The 25,856-nt window shown below is 40.6% G+C and overlaps 1 protein-coding gene across 1 annotated transcript in view; it reads right to left on the bottom strand.

The window, feature by feature from the left end:
* Positions 1-388: 388 nt before the first annotated feature.
* Positions 389-25,856, bottom strand: part of KDR (kinase insert domain receptor) — a 47,116-nt gene continuing 21,648 nt past the window's right edge. The window contains exons 14-30 of the mRNA XM_002814785.4: positions 24,264-24,410; positions 23,799-23,930; positions 20,624-20,730; positions 20,064-20,199; positions 19,589-19,693; positions 18,154-18,267; positions 17,500-17,588; positions 16,725-16,878; positions 14,537-14,634; positions 11,872-11,994; positions 11,607-11,718; positions 11,290-11,389; positions 10,779-10,884; positions 9,518-9,669; positions 4,445-4,544; positions 3,866-3,951; positions 389-2,076 (exon numbers count right to left, since the gene is read on the bottom strand). Of these exons, the coding sequence (XP_002814831.1) occupies positions 1,854-2,076; positions 3,866-3,951; positions 4,445-4,544; positions 9,518-9,669; positions 10,779-10,884; positions 11,290-11,389; positions 11,607-11,718; positions 11,872-11,994; positions 14,537-14,634; positions 16,725-16,878; positions 17,500-17,588; positions 18,154-18,267; positions 19,589-19,693; positions 20,064-20,199; positions 20,624-20,730; positions 23,799-23,930; positions 24,264-24,410 (2,084 nt within the window). The 3' untranslated portion in view covers positions 389-1,853. The remainder of the gene's footprint in view (positions 2,077-3,865; positions 3,952-4,444; positions 4,545-9,517; positions 9,670-10,778; positions 10,885-11,289; positions 11,390-11,606; positions 11,719-11,871; positions 11,995-14,536; positions 14,635-16,724; positions 16,879-17,499; positions 17,589-18,153; positions 18,268-19,588; positions 19,694-20,063; positions 20,200-20,623; positions 20,731-23,798; positions 23,931-24,263; positions 24,411-25,856) is intronic.

Below are 25,856 nucleotides of genomic sequence, written 5' to 3'. Positions count from 1 at the left end.
CAGACATACTTATCCTCAAAATAGTTGTGGTGATATTATACCCTCATACTTTGTACTACAAATACATTTATTGGTTTGTAAAATATATAACCTGTTTATGAAAATATCCCTTATAAGAAGAGTAAGAAAACCAGTAAAAATGTAAAACAACCACATGGAAATTATGTCTGATTCCTTCTTCTCCATTTTATTTGATTTTTACCTTTTTTCTTTGAGATGGAATCTGACCATGTTGGCCAGACTGGTCTTGAACTCCTGAGCTCAAGCGATCCTCCCACCTTGGCCTCCCAAAGTGCTGGGTTTTTAGGTGTGAGCCACTGTGCCCAGCCACCCCCTCCTCCATTTTAGAAATGATGGGTACAGTAATGCAACCTTGCAAAGGGATTCCTTCAAGTTTTTCAATGTTTTTTAATAAAATGACATCAATTGCTGAAAGCATTATGACCTTTGTTATGCTACATAATACTGATACAAAATGTGAATAGTACAAAGTTCATTATATATAATATAAGGCTTTAATATATTACATTTGTTTCTACATAAACAGACTATAAATATATGTGCCATAGCATGTCTTATAGTCATTGTTCCCAGCATTTCACACTATGGTACCAAACAAAAAACACATTTTCTTTTTTGAAAAAAAGGATAGAACAAGGGCAAAAATCAGTAGAAATAGCTCTATATGTTAAAAGTCTAAATAATACAATAGATGTTATAATTTGGGCTATAAAATAATTTTGAAGTCTGGCTAATAATCATTCAGAGAGTGAACAAACCCAATCAGGTTTACTGGAGTGTAGAGGCCAAATAACTAAAATACTGATGGGTTGCGGGGTGAGAGTGGATTGGGGACAGGGGGAAGAACAAAAGGGTAAAATCCTTCCTGAAGCTTTGACACCACACACAGCTTGACATTGAACCTCCCGCATTCAGTCTCAGACATATCACATCAGGACAGATATGAGGGTATTCATCCAGAAGAAACCAGAAGCTGGTTTGTGCAGTCAGAACTCTTCAACACGGCAGGGAGCCTTGAGCTGAATGTCCTTTCTTTGTGGTGTTCTGAATAAAGGATCAGCCTGGGAGACAAGGAGCCAGAGCTGCATCATTTCCTTCCTGGGGCTTGGCCAGGAGACACGTAAGGGTCTGGAAGGAACTCTCATTAGGAGTCGGAAACAGCACAACGAACTCTACTTTAGCCCAATTCGAAGAACACGCAAGCTTCTAAAACCAGAAACCCCGTCTGAAGTCTTTACATTTCAGAACAGACCCCATGCCCACCTCCACCGGAGCCAACACAATGCATTTGCAGGCTCCAGTACTCTCCAATGCAAGGAAACGTTAGTCTTCCTTTCTATCAATCCGATTTCCACACTTAAGGCTTGGCTTGGGACCCACGTCCTAAACAAAGCCTCTTGGACAGACTCAGCCCTGCAAATCCTTCCCATCTTCAACACCTCAAACACTTACATTGCCTGGTTTATCTTCTAGTTTTACAGAAGTGTCAACTCCCCAGGTACTGCTACTTCTTTGAGGATGGGGCCATTTCTTGAACGTCTTTGTTTTAACCCATGGTGAGACCCGCAGCAGGGGGCATGATAAATGCTTTTCAAATGAATGAAAAAGAGGATCAGGTCAACACTGGGAGAAGACACAGACACATTCTTGGGTCACAAGCCTCTTCCAGGATATGCCTAGAAGACTAGCTCCCTGCAGTCCGAGGTCCTTTTTTTGTTGTTGAAATGAAAATCAAATGCGGCTACTTCCTGCTGGTGGAAAGAACAACACTTGAAAATCTGAGCAGCACCTCTCATGTGATGTCCGGGAGTTGGGGGTGTGGGTGCTTCCTTTTAAACAGGAGGAGAGCTCAGTGTGGTCCCCGAGTCAGGCTGGAGAATCTGGGCTGTGCTGCCGGTTTGCACTCCAATCTCTATCAGCTTTAAAAGTTCTGCTTCCTCACTGGAGTACACAGTGGTGTCTGTGTCATCGGAGTGATATCCGGACTGGTAGCCGCTTGTCTGGTTTGAGCCTTCAGATGCCACAGACTCCCTGCTTTTGCTGGGCACCATTCCACTGCAGAAGAAATGGAAAACAAATGAGTTGGCAGAGAGAAGACAATTCTTTTGCTTTTTACCCTCACCCCATTCCCAACTCCATATGGCTGCCATCTCCCTGGGGACCGCAGCCCCGTATCTCTCCCAGTTGTTAATCAGCATAGCAGGTTTACAGGGACAAGGTCTATTTTCAGGTACTCGCATGAATTAGTAGTTGCAGATAAGTCCTCTTACTCAGGTCCAAGTCTTTCAAGCCTCAAATGGGATGAAAGGCAGTTCTCTCGAGTTATGCAAAGGCCCCAACTGATGGAACATGTTTATGGCCTCACAGATTGACAAGTTTGTATACAGTGACAGGTGCCAAAGGGCCCTTTGCATGATATTCAAGGAAATTGGGATGTTCTTAAATTTCACTTCTGCTTTTCCTATTGTGGCAATTTGGGAACTACGGGGCATGTGTATGGTGGTAATAAAGCTCTTGAGCAACTTTAAACTTTAATAACTTGAAGCATGTGTGCAGTCAAGCCAGACATATCAAATGCTGCTTTTTACTCATCAAAACCACATTCCATGGAAGGACTGAGGACCCCAGTCACTCAGCAGCAACTAGAAAATGTTTTCAATGGCATGGAATCCTGACAGACGGTAATCATGTCAAAGCCTAGAAATGCAGGCTGTGTTGATCTAAAACTTCAGGATTTACACTTTCACAAGCCATTCTAAGGTGTTTTTTCCCGGTAATAGATGTTTTACCCAACTTCTTCATGTTAAAACTGCAAAAGGGAATTTTAGTAACTCGTGTTTATACATAGTTTAAAAGTTACTTCAAATAATGAGAAATACAATTTTTTCTTTCAATTCAACCCCAACAAAACTAATGTAGGTGTCTCAAGCAATGGCATGGTGCTCTGCACATGATACTTGCCAAATAAACATTTTTTGAATCAATGAATGAAACATATCATTGACTTTCACAATTTCTTACCTTGACTAAAGAAAACAATAAAATAGCACAATGGCACCTTTTAATGTGTTGGGGTTTTTTTTGTTTGTTTTCTTTTTGGTATGAACATTATTCAAAAACCCGTGAGTATTCCCATTTTGTATAAAAGTTAGATTATAAGCAGATCAAAACCTCCTCTATTCTTACCTTTAGGTAAGACTACTCTAGCAAATAAACTCCAGCAAATATGTAACTATACTTATTCTAGTATTCTTATAAATATAGATTTTCATTGATTTGTTAAGAGAACATACACGTATTCAAGACACCTACAAATTCCTACTGAACCACAGAGTGGAGATTATATTTAAAACTAATTTTAATACTTTTCTCACAATGAAATACTTATGAATTCAGACAATAATATTTAAATGTCTCAAACAAATAGATATTGGCTTATTTATATATCATACTTCTTAAGCACAGATGCACCCATTTGTATACAGACTTAAAAATTCTTCAGAGTCCACAAAGATTGTAATCATATTGCCAGCTTTAGGGATCACATCCAATCACCTTTTTCATTTAGCCATTACTTACTGACCACAGTAAATATACACAGAAATTCCCTAGTATTCATGAATTCTCATAAAAATTGACCAAATTCTCTAATTTATTTCAGATTATTTTTAGATTTGTCACTTAATTTTATTGTGTGGTTAGTTTCCATTCTTTATTTGTTAAATTGATGCTAATTTCTCCAACAAAGACCCCATAGGGAAAATTCTGCACTTACATTGAAAGTCCTAAGTTCCTTCCAAAAATTCCTGTTGAAATTTGTCTTTTTAATGTGGCTGAGTCTTACCTAAAAGATGGAGCTAATTTGGTTCTGTCTTCCAAAGTTTTCAGCTCTTCTGAGGCAAGAACCATACCACTGTCCGTCTGGTTGTCCTTTTTAAGAGACAATGAGATGGCACAGTTAATTGAGCATATAAAATTACCAACTATTTAATTAAGCTGATTTCTCAACCCATCTATCATGTTTATCAAATAAGGTCCTGTGGAAGAACATAAAGGTATCATAGCCACAAATTGTCCAAGCTACAAAAGGAAGCAACTGCTTCCTATGAGTAGACACAGGCCAGGGAGAAGAGAAAATTTACAAATCAGCAGCTGACAATGCCTGTTACCATCGCTGTCTTCACTATGACACTACTTGCACTTTAGTGAAATTGGTCAGAAAGCTACACTGTCTTGAACCTTGGACCAAGGGCTTTACTTATGAAAAAACAAAGTTCCATCTCCATAATGACCCCATGATACACACACTCGAGGGCAGCCTTCTAATGAGGCTCCAAGACTTTAATGCTTAGGCTAATATTTATCCAGCTAGTGTTTCATCCTTTGTATTATTTCTAAGACTATTTTTAAAAGATGTACTTACATCTGGGATTACTTTTACTTCTGGTTCTTCTAATGGGATATCTTCAAATGTTTTTACACTCACAGGCCTGCTCTTTCGCTTACTGTTCTGCAGATACTGACTGCAAAAGAGCAAATATTTATATTTTAGTGGTGGTATATTTGACTGCAGATACCACAAGTGATACCTAAGTTCATTATCTTTCAACCACAAACTTAATAGCAACCTTCAAAACATCCTTTAGAAAAACAGAACAAAATAAAAATCTTTCTCTGCTAGCACACATGGAAGGCTTAATTTCCTGAGAAAGTACATTTCAAAGTATAATATAACTGAGGAGTTTCGATGAGCCTGTTCTTTTGAATCCTACTTCTGAGGTCCAGTTCTGGACTAAAGACAACAACAGCAGATGGAGTGATCAACTGCCTTCTGCTTGGCTTCCTGATTGCATGGGATTCCTCCATCGAGCTCTGGATATATTACTAAGTGTTTCACATCTGTCTGGCCATCTCCTTGGAAAGTTTTTCTGGATAATGCTCACAGAGCAACCATTCAATGAAAGCTAGGCAAGGAAACATCTGAAGGCCTCCTTAAAGGATACTGAACCCAGCAGTGATTTGAAGACAACCTCTTCCTCCTACATGTAACAGAGGCTTAGTGTGCAAAGAGAAGGTGGGCTGAGTCTCACTGTCCCCTCGTTTTCGCCCCCAGAGCTGCTGTCTCAGGAAAGAGCAGTGGTTTGAGAGGAACAAGATATTTTGCCTATTTCAGAGTCTACCACTGACTGCAGAAACTTGAGAAAGTCATGAATATTTCTGTGACCCTCTTGTCCCATCTATAAGATGTGTTGGCAGAAGCACTCCCTCCCTAGCTCACAGGAATGTTGGGAAGATGAATGACATAGAGAATGTTGGGCTTATTGTTCTTAGGAGGAATAATGCCCTCTCAAATGAAGCTCATTTTTCTCCTTTGACTTCCAAAGCTTCCTTCAGCAGTCCAAAGAATAAGACCTGTTGAACAACAGATCCTCTCCTTCTTGGGAATGCTCCTTCCCGGCCATGTGGCTTTGGGTGAGTCTAGTTGATGCTATCAAAATCACTTACAGCCCAAGTGGAGGGAAGGGAAGTCCTATTCACTGGAAGGGCCCACCGAGACAGAAAGTGCATTCTTCATTCCTATACCAGCCTACTTCCCACTACAAGCAGCCTTCTGGAACATGCTGCATAGACCTTGGGCCAAAGGAGAAGAATGGAAATTAATTATCTCTCCCCTACCCCAAGAGGCTGGTTCCTCCCTATACAGAGAGGAGAGAATGAGATTTCCTGGTGACATCTTCACTCAGGAAACTCCACAAGTTAAGAGGATATGATACACAGGGTGCAAGCGAAGCCTACTTTCTAAGTCCAACCCCTAAAAGTAACAGTTGTCAAAAACTACTGGTACCATAGTCAATCATTCCTGCCTTCACTTGTTCAGGAAGCCCTCACTGATAATCTGCCGCATGCCTGACACTGTGCCAGATGCTGTCTAAGCAGCATCTCATGACGTGTTCACCACAGTACCTCTCTAGGGGTGAGTATTACTATCCCAACTTTTCAGATGAGGAAACCAAGGCATAGAAAGTTTGAGGAACTTATCCAAAATCACATAACTGGAATGTCTGGATTATTATTTTGAGGGCAATGAAGAGCCACTGAAGGATTTTAAGCATGGGATTGACAAGATCAGATATGCCCTTTAGAGAATAGACTCTGGATTGAAAAGAATAAGACTAGAGGCGTAAGACCCAGGAGACAAATACTGCACTTCCTCAGGAGAAAGAAAGGCAGCTTGGCTAGAAAAAGGGAATGCCCATGAGGTTTGGAGACATGGGCTCATTCTAGAGATATCTAGGGGATTGAATCAACTAGGGTTGGTGAGTTTGGACAATAATTCAGCTGCCTTAGAAAGGACAGCTCCTTAAATTCTTGATCCAGTAATTTTTTAAATGGCATGATCCTCTCATGATTGACAAAGCATTTCCACAGACAATGGTGCATCTGTTTCTCCTAAGACGGAGAAACAGGTCTTTTAACTATTTCCCCTTTGGAGATGAGGGAGCCAAGGATTAGGGAGAAAATGGCTAATAAAGGGTAGAACTGGGACTTAAACTTAGGCCTTCAGATACCAAAGCCCATGTGAAGTTTTTGTTTTGTTTTACTCTACTCCATACAGACTCCCTTGGAAGAGTATCAGGAGGGAAAAGAAAGAAGAAAACAGCAGACACAATTGTTCAAGCCGTTATTAAGCACCCAGTATTTGCACAGCGCTGTTCTCTTGTCATGCATGCACTGATCATGCAGTAGCAGGGTCAGGGGTGTAAGTATGGGGTATGAAACAGACAAAAAGTCCAGAAAGGACATTCCACTGCAAGCAGTCTAATGGTAGAGCCAAATTCAGGAATACCTAGCTAGCAGGCTGTCTCAAGCATCAATCTACAAGGGCCATTTAATCATCACTAGCAATTACAAAATGAAGAAAATGGTATGTACCAAAATCTTTCTCTAAGAAAGAACTGCAAAGAAATTTTTGATAAGCTGCTTGATGTGGGAGGTGAAACTCCCAGAGAAAATGACAGAGCAATTGCAGATGGTCCCCAAACTGCCCTCAAAGAAAGATGAGCCAGCAAGTATGTGTTTTCTTGCAGGAAGCATGCAAACTTGAGGCCAGAGCTGATCCACAGGGGAAATTAGAGGCAAAGCTAAGTCTAGACATGAATGGTCCCTCCCCCATACACTTCTCAGCCTTTTCTCTAAATAAATGCTAAGTAAATATTTTTCAAATGGTTTAAAGGGGCAACAAATCATGGGGCTAGCTCCCACAGTGATGTCTCTGTCCACCTCTATTTATAATGCAATAGAATTGAAAATTAGAAGGAGAAAGACTGCTCAGCTTTTGTACTTGGTGAGAAATGCGTAAGAGGATGGAACAAGCCCCCTGAGAAGTACCCCAGCCTCAACTCATTCTCGCCAGAGAATCAGAACCCCAGGAGAGCAACAGAATGAAGCAAGCCATGTGCAAATGCCTCTATCTGCTTTTCTTCGAGACCAGATGATTAAAATGTGACCGTGAGTTTTATTTTACAAAAAGGAAAAAAGATGGAGGAGGTGGAGAGGAGATGCAGACAAAAGATTCCAATTTCCATTTTAGTTTTCAAATTATGGCTGGATAAAAGAGAAACTGGGCTGGAAAAACTGATTCAAAAATCACAGACAGAAAATAGGAGCCAGGCCTGTGCTGGGAGTGTGGTGTCACATTTGTCCACGCTTCTGGGGATAAATGTTAGCAGCCCTTTTATATATCCAACATCGTATTTGGTGCTTCCATTATACAAACATGATTTCTTCTCCTGCTCAGCACCATATGCAAAGCACCCGGTAAGCCAGGAGGCTGCCGACTCGGATCATCGCTCTACTTGGTCACAGAAAACACATGGAATATAGTTCATGATCAAATGGCTTTCTGATAAAGGGGGAGGCAATAATGGTGTGTGGGAACAACTGTCACACTAAAAGGCCAGCTCAACTTGAACTGGAAGTGTGTGAACACAGGAGTGGAACTGTAGTCTCATCTCATTACTGTTTCTCTCTGAGGGCCCTCCTTGGCATGGGAGGAAACAACATGGACTTAGGTGTCAGAGGAACTGGATTCATCTCAAGGATGTGATTTTAAGCAGCTCACTTAATAGATATCTTTTACTGAGTGCTTTCAAGGGCCAGGTGCTTAGAAATAGATTATATCTTATAACTCTCAAAACAGCCATTTTCAAACAGCACCACTGACCTTGTCTCATTTCACAGATAAAGAAACTGAGGCAGAGGGTAGATGATTTGCCCCAAGTTGCACAACCGCTACAAGACAGACTTGGGGTGCTACTCAGTTCTATCTGACTCTAACACCTGATCTTTAACTACAAGTTTGTATTGCCCTCAGGTAATAGAACTGAGCCTCGTGTTCAATAATACATCAAAAAAAAGATCATTGTTTCTACCTTGCCTCACTCTGAGTGTCATGATGTGGGCAACATCTGATAATATATGGCAAAGTTTTTTAAAAATATGCCTAATGCTTGTGACTTCAATGGAACGGTCAGCTCACTTGCTGGCTTCTAAGCTTTCTTCCTTCCTGTCAGTGTTTCTGCTGCCCCGCACGACTCTAGAGGGCAAACTGTCCACGAGTTGCTCCTTAGCATCCCCTGCCATGTGGCAACCTGGCCAAGTTCTGGACATGAGAGAGCTCCCTGCCCCTCCCTGCAGCCCAGGCACACTCGGGCTGGCAGGCTGGACCCATGCTGTCAGGGGTTCCATTAAAGCAGGAAAACACCCAAAGGGGCTGGGAAAGAAACAAAGCAAAGTGAAGTAGTCCCAGCCTTAGTAAAGGGCAATTTTAATATCATATTGTAGAAAACCACACCAACTCTTTCCTTATGCACAGGTGCTGGGAGAAAGAAAAAAAGAAAGCTGCCTTCAGAACCCCTCTGCAAATCAGGAAAGGACTGCAGTGCATGTGTTTTAAATACGCCCAGACATCCATTATGCAAATAAAATGCTGAAAATCAGACGTGGGAGGGGCTTCTGAGATGCAGTGTCCAGTCTCATTCAGGATACAAACCCATGGCTTTTTGTATCCTTGCCAGAGAGCCATAAGCATGTTCTCATGCATGCACAGAACTCTTCCTTTCTGAATCTCTCCTAAGCCATTTAATTCACATTAATAAAAGCATACACGGGGATAATTTAAATGCAGATGTCTTTGTAAAACTGGTCTCTTTATTCTGGAAATTAGCAAACTGTGGCATTCCAGCTATTGCAGCTGCAGGGCTTGGAATTCTTAAAGGCAATGCTGTGGCAGCAGCGTGGACTACAGATGGGAGGAAGCACACCTACCCAGGCCCTCTTCCAGGAGCATTCCCCATTATGTTAACCTCAGGGCTAAGGTTATGTGGAAGTGGGATGCAGCAGCCTTAGACAAGGTCTTCCTTCCACTTCCAATCTCCCTCCGAGAGATGGCCTTGAAGTCACCCTCCCCCAGGGGATGTTAGGCCATATACAGTACCTGATTCCTGCTGTGTTGTCATAATGGAATTTGGGGTCACATACTTCCTCCTCCTCCATACAGGAAACAGGTGAGGTAGGCAGAGAGAGTCCAGAATCCTCTTCCATGCTCAAAGTCTCTGATATCGGAAGAACAATGTAGTCTTTGCCATCCTGAAACAATAAACACAGAAGACTGTTGTTATGGCTTCAGTTCTTCAAGTGCCTTTTCATTAAAAACAAAGGGCACAGGGGCTTCTTGGCTACATAGGGTGTGTGGCTTTCATATCTGAACACAGAACTTTAAGACAACAATACAAATCATGTGTCAGAAACAAAAAGCTGTTGAAATGGAAGGTATATTAAAGGAGAGAACTAAAAAACGAGATGGGTAAGGAGCCCACAGCGAAGTGCAGTTACAATGAAGAGAAAGCAGGCTGTGGTCAGAGAGGTAACAACAGAACACACGGAGCTACATAGAACAAAAAATCACTCCTTCACAAAGCCCTAACCACACGAGCCAAGCCCTTCAAAGGGCATGGCATCCAGTTTTAGCCACCACATTTCAAGGCAATGGAAAAACTGTTGACAGTCTAAAGAAAAGCAATAAATGGGTAGGAAAATGGGTCTTTTGAGAAAAGGTTGCACAACTTAATATTATTGCATCAAGAAAAAGAAATAAAGGGCTATTTGATATCTGTAAATGTTTGGAAGGTTTATTGATAAAAATAGAGCTGACCTATCGTCCCCCAGCTGTTCAAAAGAAAAGAAAGAGGAAATTCGCTTCCATTGTAGTAAGAGGCATTGACTGGAGATTAAATAACATTCTAATAGTAAAGACTACAACTCTAAAATCTTCCAGTGGAAGTTATAAGAACCTGGGATGATACCAAGATAGAAACCATCTTTTTGCATAGCTTAGATGTATTTTTGCCTGCAGAATTTATTAAACATTTCTTGAAATTTCTTCCATTGTTGATCTTCTGTCGATCAACCAGATTTTTTCTTTGTTTTAGCTTTAGAAGAGCGTTTGAAGATATAACAAAAAGGTAAGTAGGTAGAAATCAGAGTGGTCTGCTCCCAGGTTATAAATTAGAATCCTATCTGTCTAAAAGGGTAATTACAGCTTTTAGAAAAGCATTATTACTCAGATGTAGAAGAATACAGTAGATTATTCAATGGCTGAGAGGATAGCATGGTAGCCATGAGACAGTTCAGGCAGTAGGGAAGTCCTTGACATCTAAGTACTCTTTGTAGGTGCTTCTTGGATGGAGGTGACAAACCTGCTGAGCATTAGCTTGCAAGAGATTTCCCAAATGTTCCACCAACTCTGAAAACGTGGGTCTCTGACTGGGCTCCCCGTGCCAGCAGTCCAGCATGGTCTGGTACCTAGAGAAGCAAAACACTGATTTCATTAAATGCCTCTTTCTTCCTGAATGCTGAAAATAAGCACTTAAATGAGTACCCATTTATAAAGAGCCGACAAGTTGAGATGCTAAATAGGGATACAAAACTGTGTAAGACACAGAGTCCCATACTCCAGAGGCTCAATGTGTATAGAAAACAAAACATTTAAAGCAACATCTAATAAAAACTAACTGGTTGCTTTGAATAATAAAGTACTATCTTTTCAAGAAGTGATGACTCCATGCTTGAAATTATCAAGAAAGGCCCCAAAGTAAAAGCAGGACACTAACTGGGCAATGAAGAAGGTTTATATAATGGAAAGTCTTCCAGGCAAGGAGAATTTGCGAGCAAAGAAAGAGAACAGAGGAATACTTCTTAAAGTCTTACATTTCTGGTGTAGTATAATCGGGGGCCCTCATTCTAGTTCCTTCTTTCAGTCGCCTACAAAATTCTTCATCAATCTTTACCCCAGGATATGGAGAAGCACCTAGAATAAAACAGGGAGGAGACATTCTTTGATTTGATTTTCTCTTATAGAAAACCCTGAGCCTGAATCTTGCACATCCTCATCACCTATGTATCTTTTTTTTTTTTCAAAGCTTCCGAGAAGTTTCACCTGATAGACGTGAAGTACAGGAGAGGAAAAGACAACTTTTGTCTTCCTTTTTGGAGTCTGGATGGAAGGACAAAAAGAAATGACTTACCTAAGGAAAATATTTCCCACAGCAAAACACCAAAAGACCAGACGTCACTCTGGATTGTGTACACTCTGTCAAAAATTGTTTCTGGGGCCATCCATTTCAAAGGGAGGCGAGCCTACAGGGGTAGAAGACAAGGATTCAGAACCCAAATTAGCAAATATCTGAAGAAAACAACTTCCTTTGTTCCTGAAAACAGGTCCTGAAGCTCTCTACGAGGAGTTTTAATTCCGTTATTTAACCAAGCACTGGGTTCATGTTTGAAACTTACATCTCCTTTTCTGACATAATCTGGATCTTTATAAATATCCCGGGCCAAGCCAAAGTCACAGATTTTAACCACGTTCTTCTCCGATAAGAGGATATTTCGTGCCGCCAGGTCCCTGTGGATACACTGCAAAGAGAATCGTGTGTGCATTAGGTCTCGGCACAGCTGATCTCTTTCACATCTGTTGTGACCTCATGCATCAAAAAAAATCCTACATCAGAAAGCCAACTGATTAACAAGGACTGGGTTAGTATCTTTTATCAACACTTCAGGAAAAAAGTCTGTGAGCTTTGCTGAGACACACATCTGCTTATTCCATAAACAGCTCCAGCCTTTGGAGTTAAATAATTAAGTTATAATGTGATGATGGAATCATAAATAGGCTCCTCTAGGACACAAAAAAATGTGTTTCTGGTCACATCCACACATTCCTTTTGCCTGGCCCCATATTTGGTTAAAAACGTGTTATTCTAAGGAGGTCCCAGAATGGGATTTGTTTTTTGAATGAATGCACGGAAATCAGAAACAAGGGGCTCTCATTGGTTTAGTGCTCTTTGTTGGTTTCCCCCTTCCGTATGAAGCTGAAGCCAGACTGGCTCTGATAAACAATTCCCAGTGTGGCTTCCCCTGATTTCAAAGTGCTGGGTTATTATAAAGGTCTATTAAGGCAATTTCAGCCTATCACAAGTCAGGTTGACTTTCTAGTGCATTAATAATACAATGAGATTCATCTTGACTTTCTTTCTCTTCCTTTTAGCTCCTCAGTTTCTCCTTTCTCTGTGTCCTCCAAACTTCAGCTAACTTCCTACTACTCGGCAGCTTTAGCTCCACATGATATTTTGTAAGAAAATGAGTCTTGGGGAGCACAATAAATGAATCAATGGCTTAGAAGAAAACTTTTTTTTTTTTTTTCTTTTTGAGAAGGAATCTTGCTCTGTCACCCAGGCTGGAGTGCAGTGGTGCAATCTCAGCTCGCTGCAACCTCCACCTCCCAGGTTCAAGTGATTCTCCTGCCTCTGCCTCCCAAGTAGCTGGGACCACAGGTGTGCCACCAGGTCCAGCTAATTATTATATTTTTAGTAGAGACAGGGTTTCACCATGGTGGCCAGGCTGGTCTCAAACTCCTGACCTCAGGTGATCCACCCACCTTGGCCTCCCAAAGTGCTGGAATTACAGGCGTGAGCCAACACACCCGGCCAAGAGGAGAATTCTTAACTCATTGGAGAAGTGATCATGTAAGCCAGGCATTGCTGAACTTCCCACACCTCAAATCTGTATGGCACTCTCCTCTGAACAAGGCATATTCAGAAGCACATTATCTAGCACAACAGAGCAACACTGGCAATTCCGAAAAACAGACAGTATTTTTTACTTTTCCCCGCAAACAAAAAGTTTCCTTTTTTAACCCAACAACCAAGTGGATTCAAGAAATCGTCTGGTAGATGTAAGGAAAGTTAAAGGATTCCCACATTCATTTCCATTCTCTTCCTAGTCCCCAAAAGGAACCCTGACTAAGTGGCGAGTTCCAGCCAGAAAAAAATGGTAAGAATAAGTCATAATCTCCAAGAAGTGTAAAGGGCCTTTCTCTTTGGGAAAACCCTGTAAGGCCCCAGTTCTCCTCCTTCCCCTTGGGAGAGAGAACACAAGAGCTACCTAGCAGAAACATCAAAGAGCCTGAGGCCTTTAATGCTATGAGATGGGGAAAACATGGGTTGAAGATTTCATTCTAATTTAGGAAACACAAAAAAATAGATATAACTTAAGTCTTTCTTTCTTCATTAAGCTGCATGAATACATTCTGTCAACTGACAGTTCTTCCTGATCCTTAATTTGAAGTATTGTTACCTAATATAAAATTACACATTTTATCCTTTCCAGGGGAGTCACTGCCACCAGCCTTGCTCCCTGCTTGGTGTTTACAACCTTTGGAATAGTTGTAACTTGTCACGTCCCCACCTCAGCCTTTGTTTGGCCTACTTTTCTAATTTTAGCTCTTTTAATCGCTCTCATCTGAAGCCTGTCCTTCCTCGTTTCTAATTATACTCCTAACAAATACTTTTTGATGGATGTTGATGAATGTAAAATAAATTAAAAATGATTCTCATGCCAAGATATCTGTAAGGCTCAGCCCCTCCCCTTTCCAGGTCATTGCTCAAATGTCAAGTTCTTAGTAAAGCCTTCCTTGTCTACCTTGTTTAAAATGGATGTACATACACAGAGAAGCATAAACATACACAAGTGCATTGCTCCTGTGTATTCTATAACCCTTTCTTGCTTTATTTCTATCCCCATAGCATTTACTCCCATCTAACCTACAACACGTTTTATTTGTTTATATTGCTTATTGTTTGCTCTACCCACTAGAACTGTAAACTCCATGAAGGTGAAGAGCTTTGCCTGATTGTTCACCACAGTATCCTCAGTGCTCAGAAGATTGCTTCACACTTAGTAGATGCTTGACAACCCTTTATTATACAGCTTAATTTCACGAACTCCTTAACCACTCTTACTCAGCAGAAACAGAGCCTCCCCAGTAGAGCTCTTCTAAGAGACGTAAAAGTGGTGAATGAATTACAATCCCAAACAAGCACCAACAGCTGACACTGGACATCTTATTTCCAAACCTGTGATCTGAAAAGATAGCTGATTTCCCCTCAAGCTTTCTTACCTTTCGCGATGCCAAGAACTCCATGCCCTTAGCCACTTGGAAGCTGTAACAGATGAGATGCTCCAAGGTCAGGAAGTCCTTATACAGATCTTCAGGAGCTGTCCAAAGAGGCAGGAGGATGGAGAACAGTATTTCCACGAGTTAGTGTGATGTTTCTAAGTTTGCTAGAGTAATAATCTTTTTAAGACTTGGGAGTTAAATTTTTAGGAAATAGACGCAGAGAGTCAATGCTTCTATCTTCTGTAAATCTCCTGAATCCTGGTATCATTAGCCTTCATCATACCCCTTAGGAACAATACTGGTCTTTCCATTTTAGCCAAATTGAACCAGTAAATCCAGGAGGTAGAATAAGGTAATATTGACCTAGATAATCTGGGAGAGAAAGAGGACATTTCCAAATTTGCCACTTACACTGTTTTTTGTCATGTACTCAGAGGGATAAACAATAGTTTCATATCAAGAACTCTAAAAATAAAACAACAATATTCAGGGTCATTGAATCTCTTCTCTCCAGGCTTTGTCCTGGGACAAAGGCCAAAAGTCAAACTATAATCTGCAACAGATAACTAAAAATACTAGAAATATATTTAATTCATTTTCAAACTTAAAAAATGCTGTAAATACATTAAATCTGGCCTGGGAGGATGTTTTTTTCCTGAGAGATAACAGAAACATGGAAAGATAAATTTACGTAAATTGGTGGTATTTACTTCAGTGCAACTGGTACAAATAAACACTAAGATATTAAATGTGTGTTTCAAAATCATCTCTTTGGTCAGATAAGACTTATGGCTTCTTTCCTGGAGACAAATACCAGAGTAAACAAAAACTTAGTTGTAGTAATAAATTCGTAACTATTTAAAAGGCTGTGAGCCTTTTTCTCAACAACTCAATCTCTTAGGTTTCTGGCTCACTGGCCACTGTTTTTTGAAAGACAAAGAGCAGGGTAGAGGCAGCACCACTCAGTGTGGGCCCAGCTAAATGAAGCCTAGACCACCTCCCCATGTGCTTCTAGACCAAGTCCCAGCCTCACACTACCTTCTCAGCTTCTAAGGAAAAGGAGTTAAATGCAAATTTTCTCTGTAGCCTCATGTCAAGGGAAACAGAGTGGGTTTCTTCCACTATTCTTCTAGACTTATGCCTCAAGGGGAGCCAGCCTGTCACCCATCTCTACATCCACAATGCTATCTCTCCTCCTTCTGAAGAAGGCAGAAATACAGTGTGTCCTGGAGCCGGCTGAAGTCCTGGAAGTTAGGCTGGGACCACAGCTCCACCCATAAAGAGCACTAAAATATCACTGAGGCCAGGCACGGAGGCTTACGCCTATAATCCCAGCACTTTGGGAGGCTGAGGCAGGCAGATCACTTGAGGTCAGGAGTTCAAGACCAGCCTGGCCAACATGGTGAAACCCCATCTTTACTAAAAATACAAACAAAAAAAAATTAGCTGGGCGTGGTGGCAGGCACCTGTAATCCCAGCTACTCGGAAGGCTGAGGCACAAGAATCACTTGAACCCAAAGGCGAAGGTTGCAGTGAGCCGAGATTGCACCATTGCACTCCAGCCTGGGCAACAGCATGAGACTCCACCTCAAAAAAATTAAAATAAACATAAAAACAAATAAATAAAATATCACTGGAAACATAACTTAATACAGGCCAGGATATTTATCAAGACTCCCCTGAGGAAGTATGGTTGGAAGGAAGACTTGATAAGCCACTTGGGGTAGGGTAGAAACAATAGATGGCTCCTAAACTGCCTTTGAGAAGGTTAGGTATAATGAAAAGAAAGACTTCTGCACAGGTAAAGCACGCAACATGGGGCTGAACCACTCTGGGGCTCTCCAAGGCCATGGAGAGGCTAGTCAACTACCAGAAAACTTGTAGCCTCTCTCACTAATAAATGTTGAACCAGTATTTTAAGAACTCTGCTGTGGTTGTAGCTGACTGCTTAGCCCACTTGGACTACCCAGATTTCTCAGGCTAGCCCTGCTTTGCCTCCCAGTCTAGGTCCTCCACACTTCACTTTTGGGGAGACAGAATGGAGGCAGTCTATTATAGAAATTCAGGTATCTTTCAAATTATGAGGTAGTATTGGACTTTTCCCATGATCAAATTCCTTGTAACACCCCATCACCCTGTCTGCTCTGACAAGAGCATGCCATAGCGTGCAGGAAGCACTGGCTGGTACCTTCCTCTTCTTCTACATCACTGAGGGACTTCTCCTCCACAAATCCAGAGCTAGCTGAGCTCTGGCTACTGGTGATGCTGTCCAAGCGCCGTTTCAGATCCACAGGGATTGCTCCAACGTAGTCTTTCCCTTGACGGAATCGTGCCCCTTTGGTCTATAAAAAAGCAAAGGAACAAACAAACTCCTTGAAAACAAAATGAGTCTTTAAAAGTTTACAACCTTTAAAATGTAGTAAACCATGGAGATAATTGAAACTACTAAAAAGCAGACAAGAAGGACATCAATTTCAGGATTATGCAATCTCTGAGCTGAAATTTGGGGCAAGTTTTGTGCATAATAGGGTTTCTTCCACAAAGCCTAGCTCCTTCTTTAGCTTAAAGTGACAAATGCCACATTTTGAGTTGCATTCAGACACACTTTCAGCATTAGGATGCTCTTCACAGAGGGATTTACACTCCACGGGGCCAAATATGGCTAGGGGAGTGACAGAATAACCCAGAGATGTCCTACCCTCTGCCCTCCCCTTGCCTTGCTCATACCTGCCTTCTCCCCCATGTCCACACTCTGTAATGGGTCAGTAGATTAAAATCCCAAACATAAAACAGAAATATATAGCCCCCAGAAGGTAAAAGAGGAAGTTACAACAGCCAAGAGGTAATATGAGAAGATTCCTCACAAGTTCTTCACAAAATTTCAACTAAATATCTAACCTGTACCATTTTGAGTTTCCCTTCATTTTATAATATGGCCAGAGCAGGATTAGGAGATGACATACCTTGTAGGGGACAAATTCATTTCTCTTGCTCCTCAGGTAAGTGGATAGGTTTCCAAATTTGCAGAATTCCACAATCACCATGAGTGGCCCTGCGGGCAGCATGTCCAGGAAGGAAAATGGGTTTTCACTCATATTCCTCACTAAGTGTTTAATATAGTGATGAACCCAAAAACACCTTAGAAGAAGGCTACAACCTTTCACTGGGACAGGAGTGTAGAAATCAGCTGGTCCCAATCCCCTTATATTGTAGCTTTTCTTTTTTCCAGAACACATTTTCACAAGATTAACCAAAATTTCAGAAGAAAACCCACCCATCTACTTGCTTTTCAATGCAATCACTTGATATGATTCCATTTTGGGGGTGACTACCCTTAAGCTTTCAAGTTTTAGGGAAGTTTACTCTTCTCCTCTGGACATCTGTTACACAAGTAACAAACTGTATCATAGTGGCATGACATTTCTTAATTCAGAGGAAGTTTTACAATAATTTAATTCTAGTGCCAATTAAACCTCCATGAAATATATTTATTCCTAGGAATCCACAAAGTATTCTAAGCTAAGAAAATCAAGGCCATAGGAGTTGACTGCTTTCCCTCAAACGCTATCAGAGAGACATGTTAAAATTGGTGACCAAAACCATCCACAGTTACTCACCTCCTGGCTTGGTACAGGCACCTAGAAGGTTGACCACATTGAGATGGTGACCAATATGAATGAGGATCTTGAGTTCAGACATGAGGGCTCGATGCTCACTGTGTGTTGCTCCTTCTACAAATACAGTACAAAGAGGGAAATCATCGGTGTGGACATTTCCTTCAGATAATTGGGGTCCCTCCCTCCCTGCATGCCACTATACAACTTACCCTCCAGGGGTAACACAGCTATGACCTAGTTTACAGACCACATGCATTTCCTCAAAAGTCAAGTGTAAATTCTATTTTCTAATTTGAAATAAAATTCATATTTTAAGTGAGCCAGAAATTTTGATATTTAAAGAAACCCATTGTGAAATCTTTTGCAAAGTGGAGAATACATCTGCAGTGGAATCATGCCCAGATTCTCTTCTTTTACAAAACTGGATTTTTGCATTTCAGGTTCACTATGATTCTGAGGGTCTGATCATTTCAGTGTTTCCTCATAAGGAAGCAACACCATATATTAAATATCTTCACGTGTTAGGGGCTATACCGAATGTTCCAGCCAATCTGTGCCGATCTGTGCAGGCAAATTAAGGCCAGCTGGAAAGACCAGTTGGCACATGAGGCTGATGGCACTAAGACTATGTGTTTGATCCTGTATGGACTGCTACACTTCCCGCTAATTCACAGGCATGGTCCACATCTAAGGCTCTGATGAGCCACCTCAAAATTACATACTCCCTTGGCCACAAGAGAAAAAAGGCAAATGGAGAAAGATAGCTTTGAAATGCACAAAACCTATTGGCAAAGGGTCACTGGCACTGCCTTCATCAATGAAAGAACATCACAATTGAAGAAAGAAGCTTTACTGTCTAACCTCCTGAAATGAAAATGGCCAGACAAGAATTCCATTACTATTAGAATTAACAATTACTTATAAAGCTTTTAATTTAAAAAATATAACCCATTATATTTTTTTCTAACACAACCATTCTTGTTTTGCAAATTATCTTTTACATATGAACATCTTTTACATATTCCAATTCTGGAGAACATGCTATTTTTGCATTCCACTATTTTCCTTTCCGGGTCTCTAGATGGTCTATAATTATCTGATTCCACAATATATTAAGAAACAATTTTAATATAACCACAGTCCTTTTTTCCTGTACCCAGAACCACTAAGTACAACTGTGTTGGCTGAGCCCTTCACAAGGGTAACCAGGCAAGAAGGTGAAACCCAACCCCAACTTTGCTTGCCAGACCACGCATCCTGGCATAAAGCTACAAAGGAGGATCCTTTTTCCAATTTGCACAAGGGCATTATGTAGGCTGACTGCATGTGTGGCTAGTAGGCCCACGTAAGCACAAAGCTACTGATACAAGCCTTGCAACATGTTTAAAGACTAGATAAAACAGAAAGATAGATCACCACATAATTTTGCTTTTACCTTTCAACATTTTGACAGCTACTGTCCTGCAAGTTGCTGTCTTGTCAATTCCAAAGGCATCTGCTTCAATCACTTGGCCAAAGGCACCACGGCCAAGAGGCTTACCTAGAGTCAACAACAATAGCAACAAGAAAACGGACTTGGATTACTATACAACCAAAGTGATACGCAGAGACATCAACTAGATAGGGTGACCATACAACCCAATTTAACATGGATAGTCCAGTTTACTCCTTTGTCCTAGCTTAATTATTTAATAACTCCCCCTTCACTCTCCAAATGTCCTGCTTTGGATGATTACATATGGACCCTACCTCTAAGTGGCTAAATGAATGATTATCCAAATTCAAGAGATGGAATTAATATTTCTAAACCAGAATCCAACATCTGAATATACCACATTTGTCATCATTCTAATGGAGGAAGAGATGGCCTGGTAAACACAATATCAAATTAATAGCAATTGAAAATGCACCTAGCTTCAGCCGGTCTCTGGGGAATTCCCATTTGCTGGCATCATAAGGCAGTCGTTCACAATGTTCGTCCAATGGGAGTTCATCTGGATCCATGACGATGGACAAGTAGCCTGTCTTCAGTTCCCCTCCATTAGCCTGGAAAGCATCAATCCTTCCAGTCATAAACACACTGTTGTTTGGCTGTTGTTTTATGTGCTTGTTATTGCTGTTTATTGGAGCCTCATTCCTGTCTCATTTTCCAATAAAACTCATGGAATTTGTGAGTGGTCCTATTATAATCCTGCTTCTAGTTTCCCTTGTCCCCCAAAGGAGCTCAGAATTAAGGTTTTAAAGCTTAATTACACTAGACAGTCTAAGCCCTTTTCCTCTCTAGTGGCTTCTATCAATTAAATCCCTGAGATGCAGCCAAAAGAAAGTGGGCAAGAATGTTATTGTATTGAAATAAAAATGTGCCCATTGAGCCAATAACAATGGGAAGAAACAACTCAGAGAACCCCAGTCAGTTTTCATTAATCATGAAAACCAATGTGCATGGACAGAAGGGAAATTATTTTGTTACCCGCTTAACGGTCCGTAGGATGATGACAAGAAGTAGCCAGAAGAACATGGCAATCACCGCTGTGCCTACTAGAATAATGATTTCCAAGTTCGTCTTTTCCTGGGCACCTGGAAAGACACAACTGAATGAGTATCAACAGTTGGAAACTTATATTTTTTGTTTGTAAGATGACAAATTTTAGCACTAAAGCAAGATCCCAAGCTTACCAACTTCGAAAAATCCTAGAGGACAATAGTCACACACCCTAACTTGAATGGAGTCTACAGAATTCTTTTTTTAATTTAATTTTTTAAATTTATTTATTTATTTATTTTTAGAGACAGGGTTTCTTTCTATGTTCCAGGCTGGAGTACCATGACACAATCATAGCTTATTGCAGCCTCCAATTCCTAGGCTCAAGCAATTCTCCCACCTCAGCCTCCCAAGTAGCTGGGACTACAGGTGCATACCACCAAGCCCAGCTAATTTTTCTTTTATTTTCTGTAGAGATGGGGTCACACTACATTGCCCAGGCTAATCTCGAACTCCTGGCCTCTAGCCATCCCCCCACCTTGGCCTCCCAAGGGATTACAGGCATAAGCCACCACACCTGGCCTACAGAATTGTTAATGGAAAATTTAAAGCTTGCAAAACATTGCTCATGTAAACTTACAACAATAAAATTCTAAAGTAATTAAGCATAGAAGTAGTAATGTCTTAAAAGCCAAACATAGAAAGTGTTTAGAGGAAGAGCAGTCTTTGATGGAAAGAAAACAGATCATTCTCTACAGAGAAAAAAAATATATTTCTATTTGAGGAAAACAAAAGTCTTCTTTTAAACTGATAGTCAATATTTTGATCTGTGCAGAGTTTGCAAAAGGATCACATAAGAAACCAAGTAGGGAAATAAACAAAGTTTTTTGACCTGAGAGTTACTAATGACCACGTATCTACTATGCACTCATTACTTTAAATATGTCATTCCACTTAACCTCCTCAACAACCCTCAGTTTTCAGGTGAAGAAACAGAAGACCAGAGAGCTTAAGCTACTTGACTGAGGGCACATAGCTAGTCAGTGGTTCAGTCAAGAGATAAATAGGCCTGTCCAACATGAACTAACCATTACATACACTACCCGGTCCCTTGTGGCAGGAGCCTGAGTGAGGAGAAGAGGAAGAGCCAAGATGAGCACATCACACATGGCCTGGTAATGGGAGTTTCAAATCACTCATGAAAGGAAAGAGAAGAGGAAACTAGAAGTCAGCAAGCAAAGCTGCAGAAGCTCAGGGCTTCAGAGGACAGCTCTGAGTGGAAGAAACAAAATGCAGAAACAGGCTTTCCACTAAGAGTGATTAGCAAAGAGATGATAAGGAAGCAGTCATCACTTGGGGCCTCCCATCAGAAGAATGCAAGGAGAATCAAACCGGGCCACAAGCTGTGCGGATGGCCCACCATGGCCTCAAGAGAGCAGAAGACAAGTAATAAACTGGTTTGCAAAATAAGTAATAAATTGGTTTGCAAAATAAAAGTTAACTTAACCATTGAGAGACAAGCACAATTACGCTTGGAGTAAATTTTGTTTCTCTGGTCGTCCTAGGGAAGTAATTCTCTATTTATACACACAGATTTAAAAGTCCACTTGTACATAGAGGATAAAAAGTTCAAAGAGTCTATTTTCTATGTGTTTGTATATTAATATTCTCACATAACATTTGGGAACCCAGCAGGAGTATTAAATATCTAGCTCTGCCTTTCTTAGCATTCACTACAGGTAAGAAGTAACTATAATCTCTGTGCCAGTGTTACCTAGTTAGGCATCTGTAACCAGCTGCGGGCCACCAACAAGAGGTAATGCAGAGCATCAGAGACAATCTAGAAGTCATTCTGTGGATTTGCCCTAAAACATGAATCACTTTGGAAATGACAAAACTGCCATGGTCTTTGAAATCTTTATTTGCAAGTGTAGTTTATGAAATGCTAATAAGCTTATACATTTGAAAATATGTCAACATATCTTGATGCAATACTTGGCATCATAGATTTGGCAGAGTAAAGGGACCAAAATCTAGACTTTGAGAGACAAGTTAGGATGAGTTCATAGAAATCCATCGATCCTTCCTATCACCATACTTCTTTCTTACCCTTGCATACTATTCTTTTACCCACACAACACAGTTTTATTCTTTCCCTGGTGGGCTATAAAAAAAAAAAGCCATAGGAATATACTTCTTAAGATAAAATATTCTGCCACAAATTACTTTTCCTAGCTAAGAAAATGACAGATTTCACATCACTCTTGCATACACACATATTGAGATAAAAACCAAAAATTTTCCATGTCAGAAGAGCAATGGTCTATTGTTCACAAGTGAATCTTAATTATCTCTAGTCCAATTAAAACTCGGAATCCTTGTGACTATCTGGATAGCATTGACTGCCATGATTAGGCAGCAATTCTAATGTTTTTCCAAATAAATATAAAGGCATCATTTCTATAAGTTAATCAAGCCATTCAAACAAAGACGGAATCAGGGAGAAGAGGCCATTCATCCTGCCTGGTTAAGAATTTTTCCACAATAAGAACTGCAGGAACAGGAAATGTGATGCAAGCAGAATTATAACAACATTAATTATGTTTGCTGGTTAAAAGAATACACACTCACTGAGAAAATTTACAAAGTACAAAGAATATTAAAAATCATCTGTCATTGCCCTACTCAAAGTGAATGTGTGTCTATAAGATACAAAATAATCTTCAAAAACCACAGGATGTATCTATGACTTCCCACTGACCTTCTTTTTTTCTTTTAAGTTCCGGGGTACATGTGCAGAATGCTCAGGTTTGTTACATAGGTAAACATGTGCCATGGTGATTTGCTGCACCTATTAATCCATCTCCTAGGTATTAAGTCCAGCATGCATTAACTATTTTTCCTGATGCTCTCCTTCTCCCCACCCCACAGTAGGCCCCAGTGTGTGTTGTTCCCTTCCCTGTGTCTATGTGTTCACATTGTTCAGCTCCCACTTATAAGTGAGAATGTGTGGTGTTTGGTTTTCTGTTCCTGTGTTAGTTTGCTGAGGATAATGGCTTCCAGCTCCATCCATGCAGCTGCAAAGGACATGATCAGATTTCTTTCTACGGCTGCATAGCATTCCATGGTGTATATGTATCACATTTTTTTTTATCCCACTGACCTTCTATTATGAAGAATGCCTCCACTTTTGCACAGCCAAGAACACTGCATGCCTGGCAGGTGTAGAGGCCTTCGTCCTCCTTCCTCACTCTGCGGATAGTGAGGTTCCGGTTCCCATCCTTCAATACAATGCCTAACAGAGGAAGAAAACGATCATTCTCATTTATGATGATGTAGTCTGTGAAGCTTTTCAGGGAAATTTAGAAAATATAAATGCTGCCCTTCATCTTGTTCTATTATCTAACTCTGTAGAGTCACATGGGATCTACTGCTGACTAATCTCCTATACGGCTTTCATGAAAACTCAACAGGGTCCCATACTCCAATTCTAAGTCTGTGAAATGACCCAGGTCATGGACACCAATACTGCTTTTTTTCTACATTACATCAAGAAATAATATGGCTTTTTAGATAATATCCCTGGGAAAGTTCTGCAACCCAAGAGTGATAGCCAAATTCTATTTACCTGAGTCTTCTACAAGGGTCTCATTATCTTTAAACCACATGATCTGTGGAGGGGGATTCCCAGATGCCGTGCATGAGACTTCGATGCTTTCCCCAATACTTGTCGTCTGATTCTCCAGGTTTCCTGTGATCATGGGTGCCACACGCTCTAGACACACAAAAAGAAAATCACAGAACATCGAATTATAACTTTTGAAATGGTTCTAGTATCAGCAAACTTTTAAACAGTTTAAATTTAGTAAAAAGGAACTTGATTTATTAACTTCTGTGAAAATACACAGAAGTTAATAACAGCACCACTGGTCACTGGGTAAAGTTAAATGAAACAAGTCAGTCAGGACACTGCAAACAGATTAATGGCTTTTAACATTCATATTAGTGATACTAGCTGGAAATTCCATCACAAAAGAAAGGTTCAGGGTCACCTTTATGGATTTTTCCTCTAATCAGACACAGCCTCTCCTGGTGAAAACTTCCCTCCCGTGAAGGTTCTAGTCAATAATACCCTAGAATCCCTTCAAATTTCTCTTGGAAGTGCCAAATTTTAGTATCATTCAACAAATAATGCCTTACATTTATTTGGCAATTCTTATAAAACTTGTTTATACAAATTGTGTTCCTCACTATTGATCTTATGTAATGAGCAGAATAGGACTGTTAGCGTTATCTCACAGATGAAATAAATGACGTTCAGTGACATTAAACCACTTGTCCATGTCCCTACAACTAAGTAAACAGTTGAACTGTTTACGGAATCTGGTGAGGCTAAAAGACCAGTTCAGTGCCATTTCCACTAAAACACAAACAAAACAACAATACCCTAAGGGAAGTCTTGGATTTAAAGAAAATGAAGCCCATGAGTATTTGTTTAAGTGTACAAGAACACTTTAGACTTATTCTTTCTTCAGATCATCAAAGTGCTGTGGAAATATCTTGTCCCAACCAACTGGACATCAAAAGGAATCATGCTGAAAAAATCCACGTCAACACTTAGCAAAATGAGATTACCTCAATAGCGTACTACATTGAAGTCTAAGCAAATGTACTGGACTCTAGCCTATTTCTAAGAATAGGTTTTAGGAAAACAAGTTAGGAGTCCTTAGGGAAGCAAAGCAGCTAACTGTGAGCACATATTTTCTGGGCACAACTAGGCCAGGAGCCTACTTCACATCTCTTTCTCAATTCTGCCATAACCTTGAAGCCAGACAAGCCAACAGAAAATCCATGGTGATCTATGTGGTGTGACTTGAAGGATGCTGGGGATGACTTGACCCCAAAGTATCTCTTATTATGACACCTGAGTCTTAAAACTAGCGAACTTTATGCTAGTGTCTGTCAGAAGGTGCCTCTTCAAATACGCCAAGGCCTCTGATGAAGACGTTACCCTCTAAAACTGTGGTATAGGTGAATTTACTTGGGCAATTCCCTTCCTAACAGTAAAAAAAAAAAAAAAAAAAAACAGAAGGCACATATATCCTAGGAATTGGAAAGGGACACCAAAAGAGGAGAAAACGGAGAGAAGTGGTACAAAGAGACAGTCCCCAAATTTGCCTGATTTTCCCACAGACAAAGCCATGGCTGCCCAGCTTTTGCA

This window comes from Pongo abelii, chromosome 3, assembly GCF_028885655.2.
Source record: "Pongo abelii isolate AG06213 chromosome 3, NHGRI_mPonAbe1-v2.0_pri, whole genome shotgun sequence".
Taxonomy (NCBI): Eukaryota; Metazoa; Chordata; class Mammalia; order Primates; family Hominidae; genus Pongo; species Pongo abelii.
Note: the sequence above shows the minus strand (reverse complement) of the source record. Positions and strands in the feature narration are given on the sequence as shown.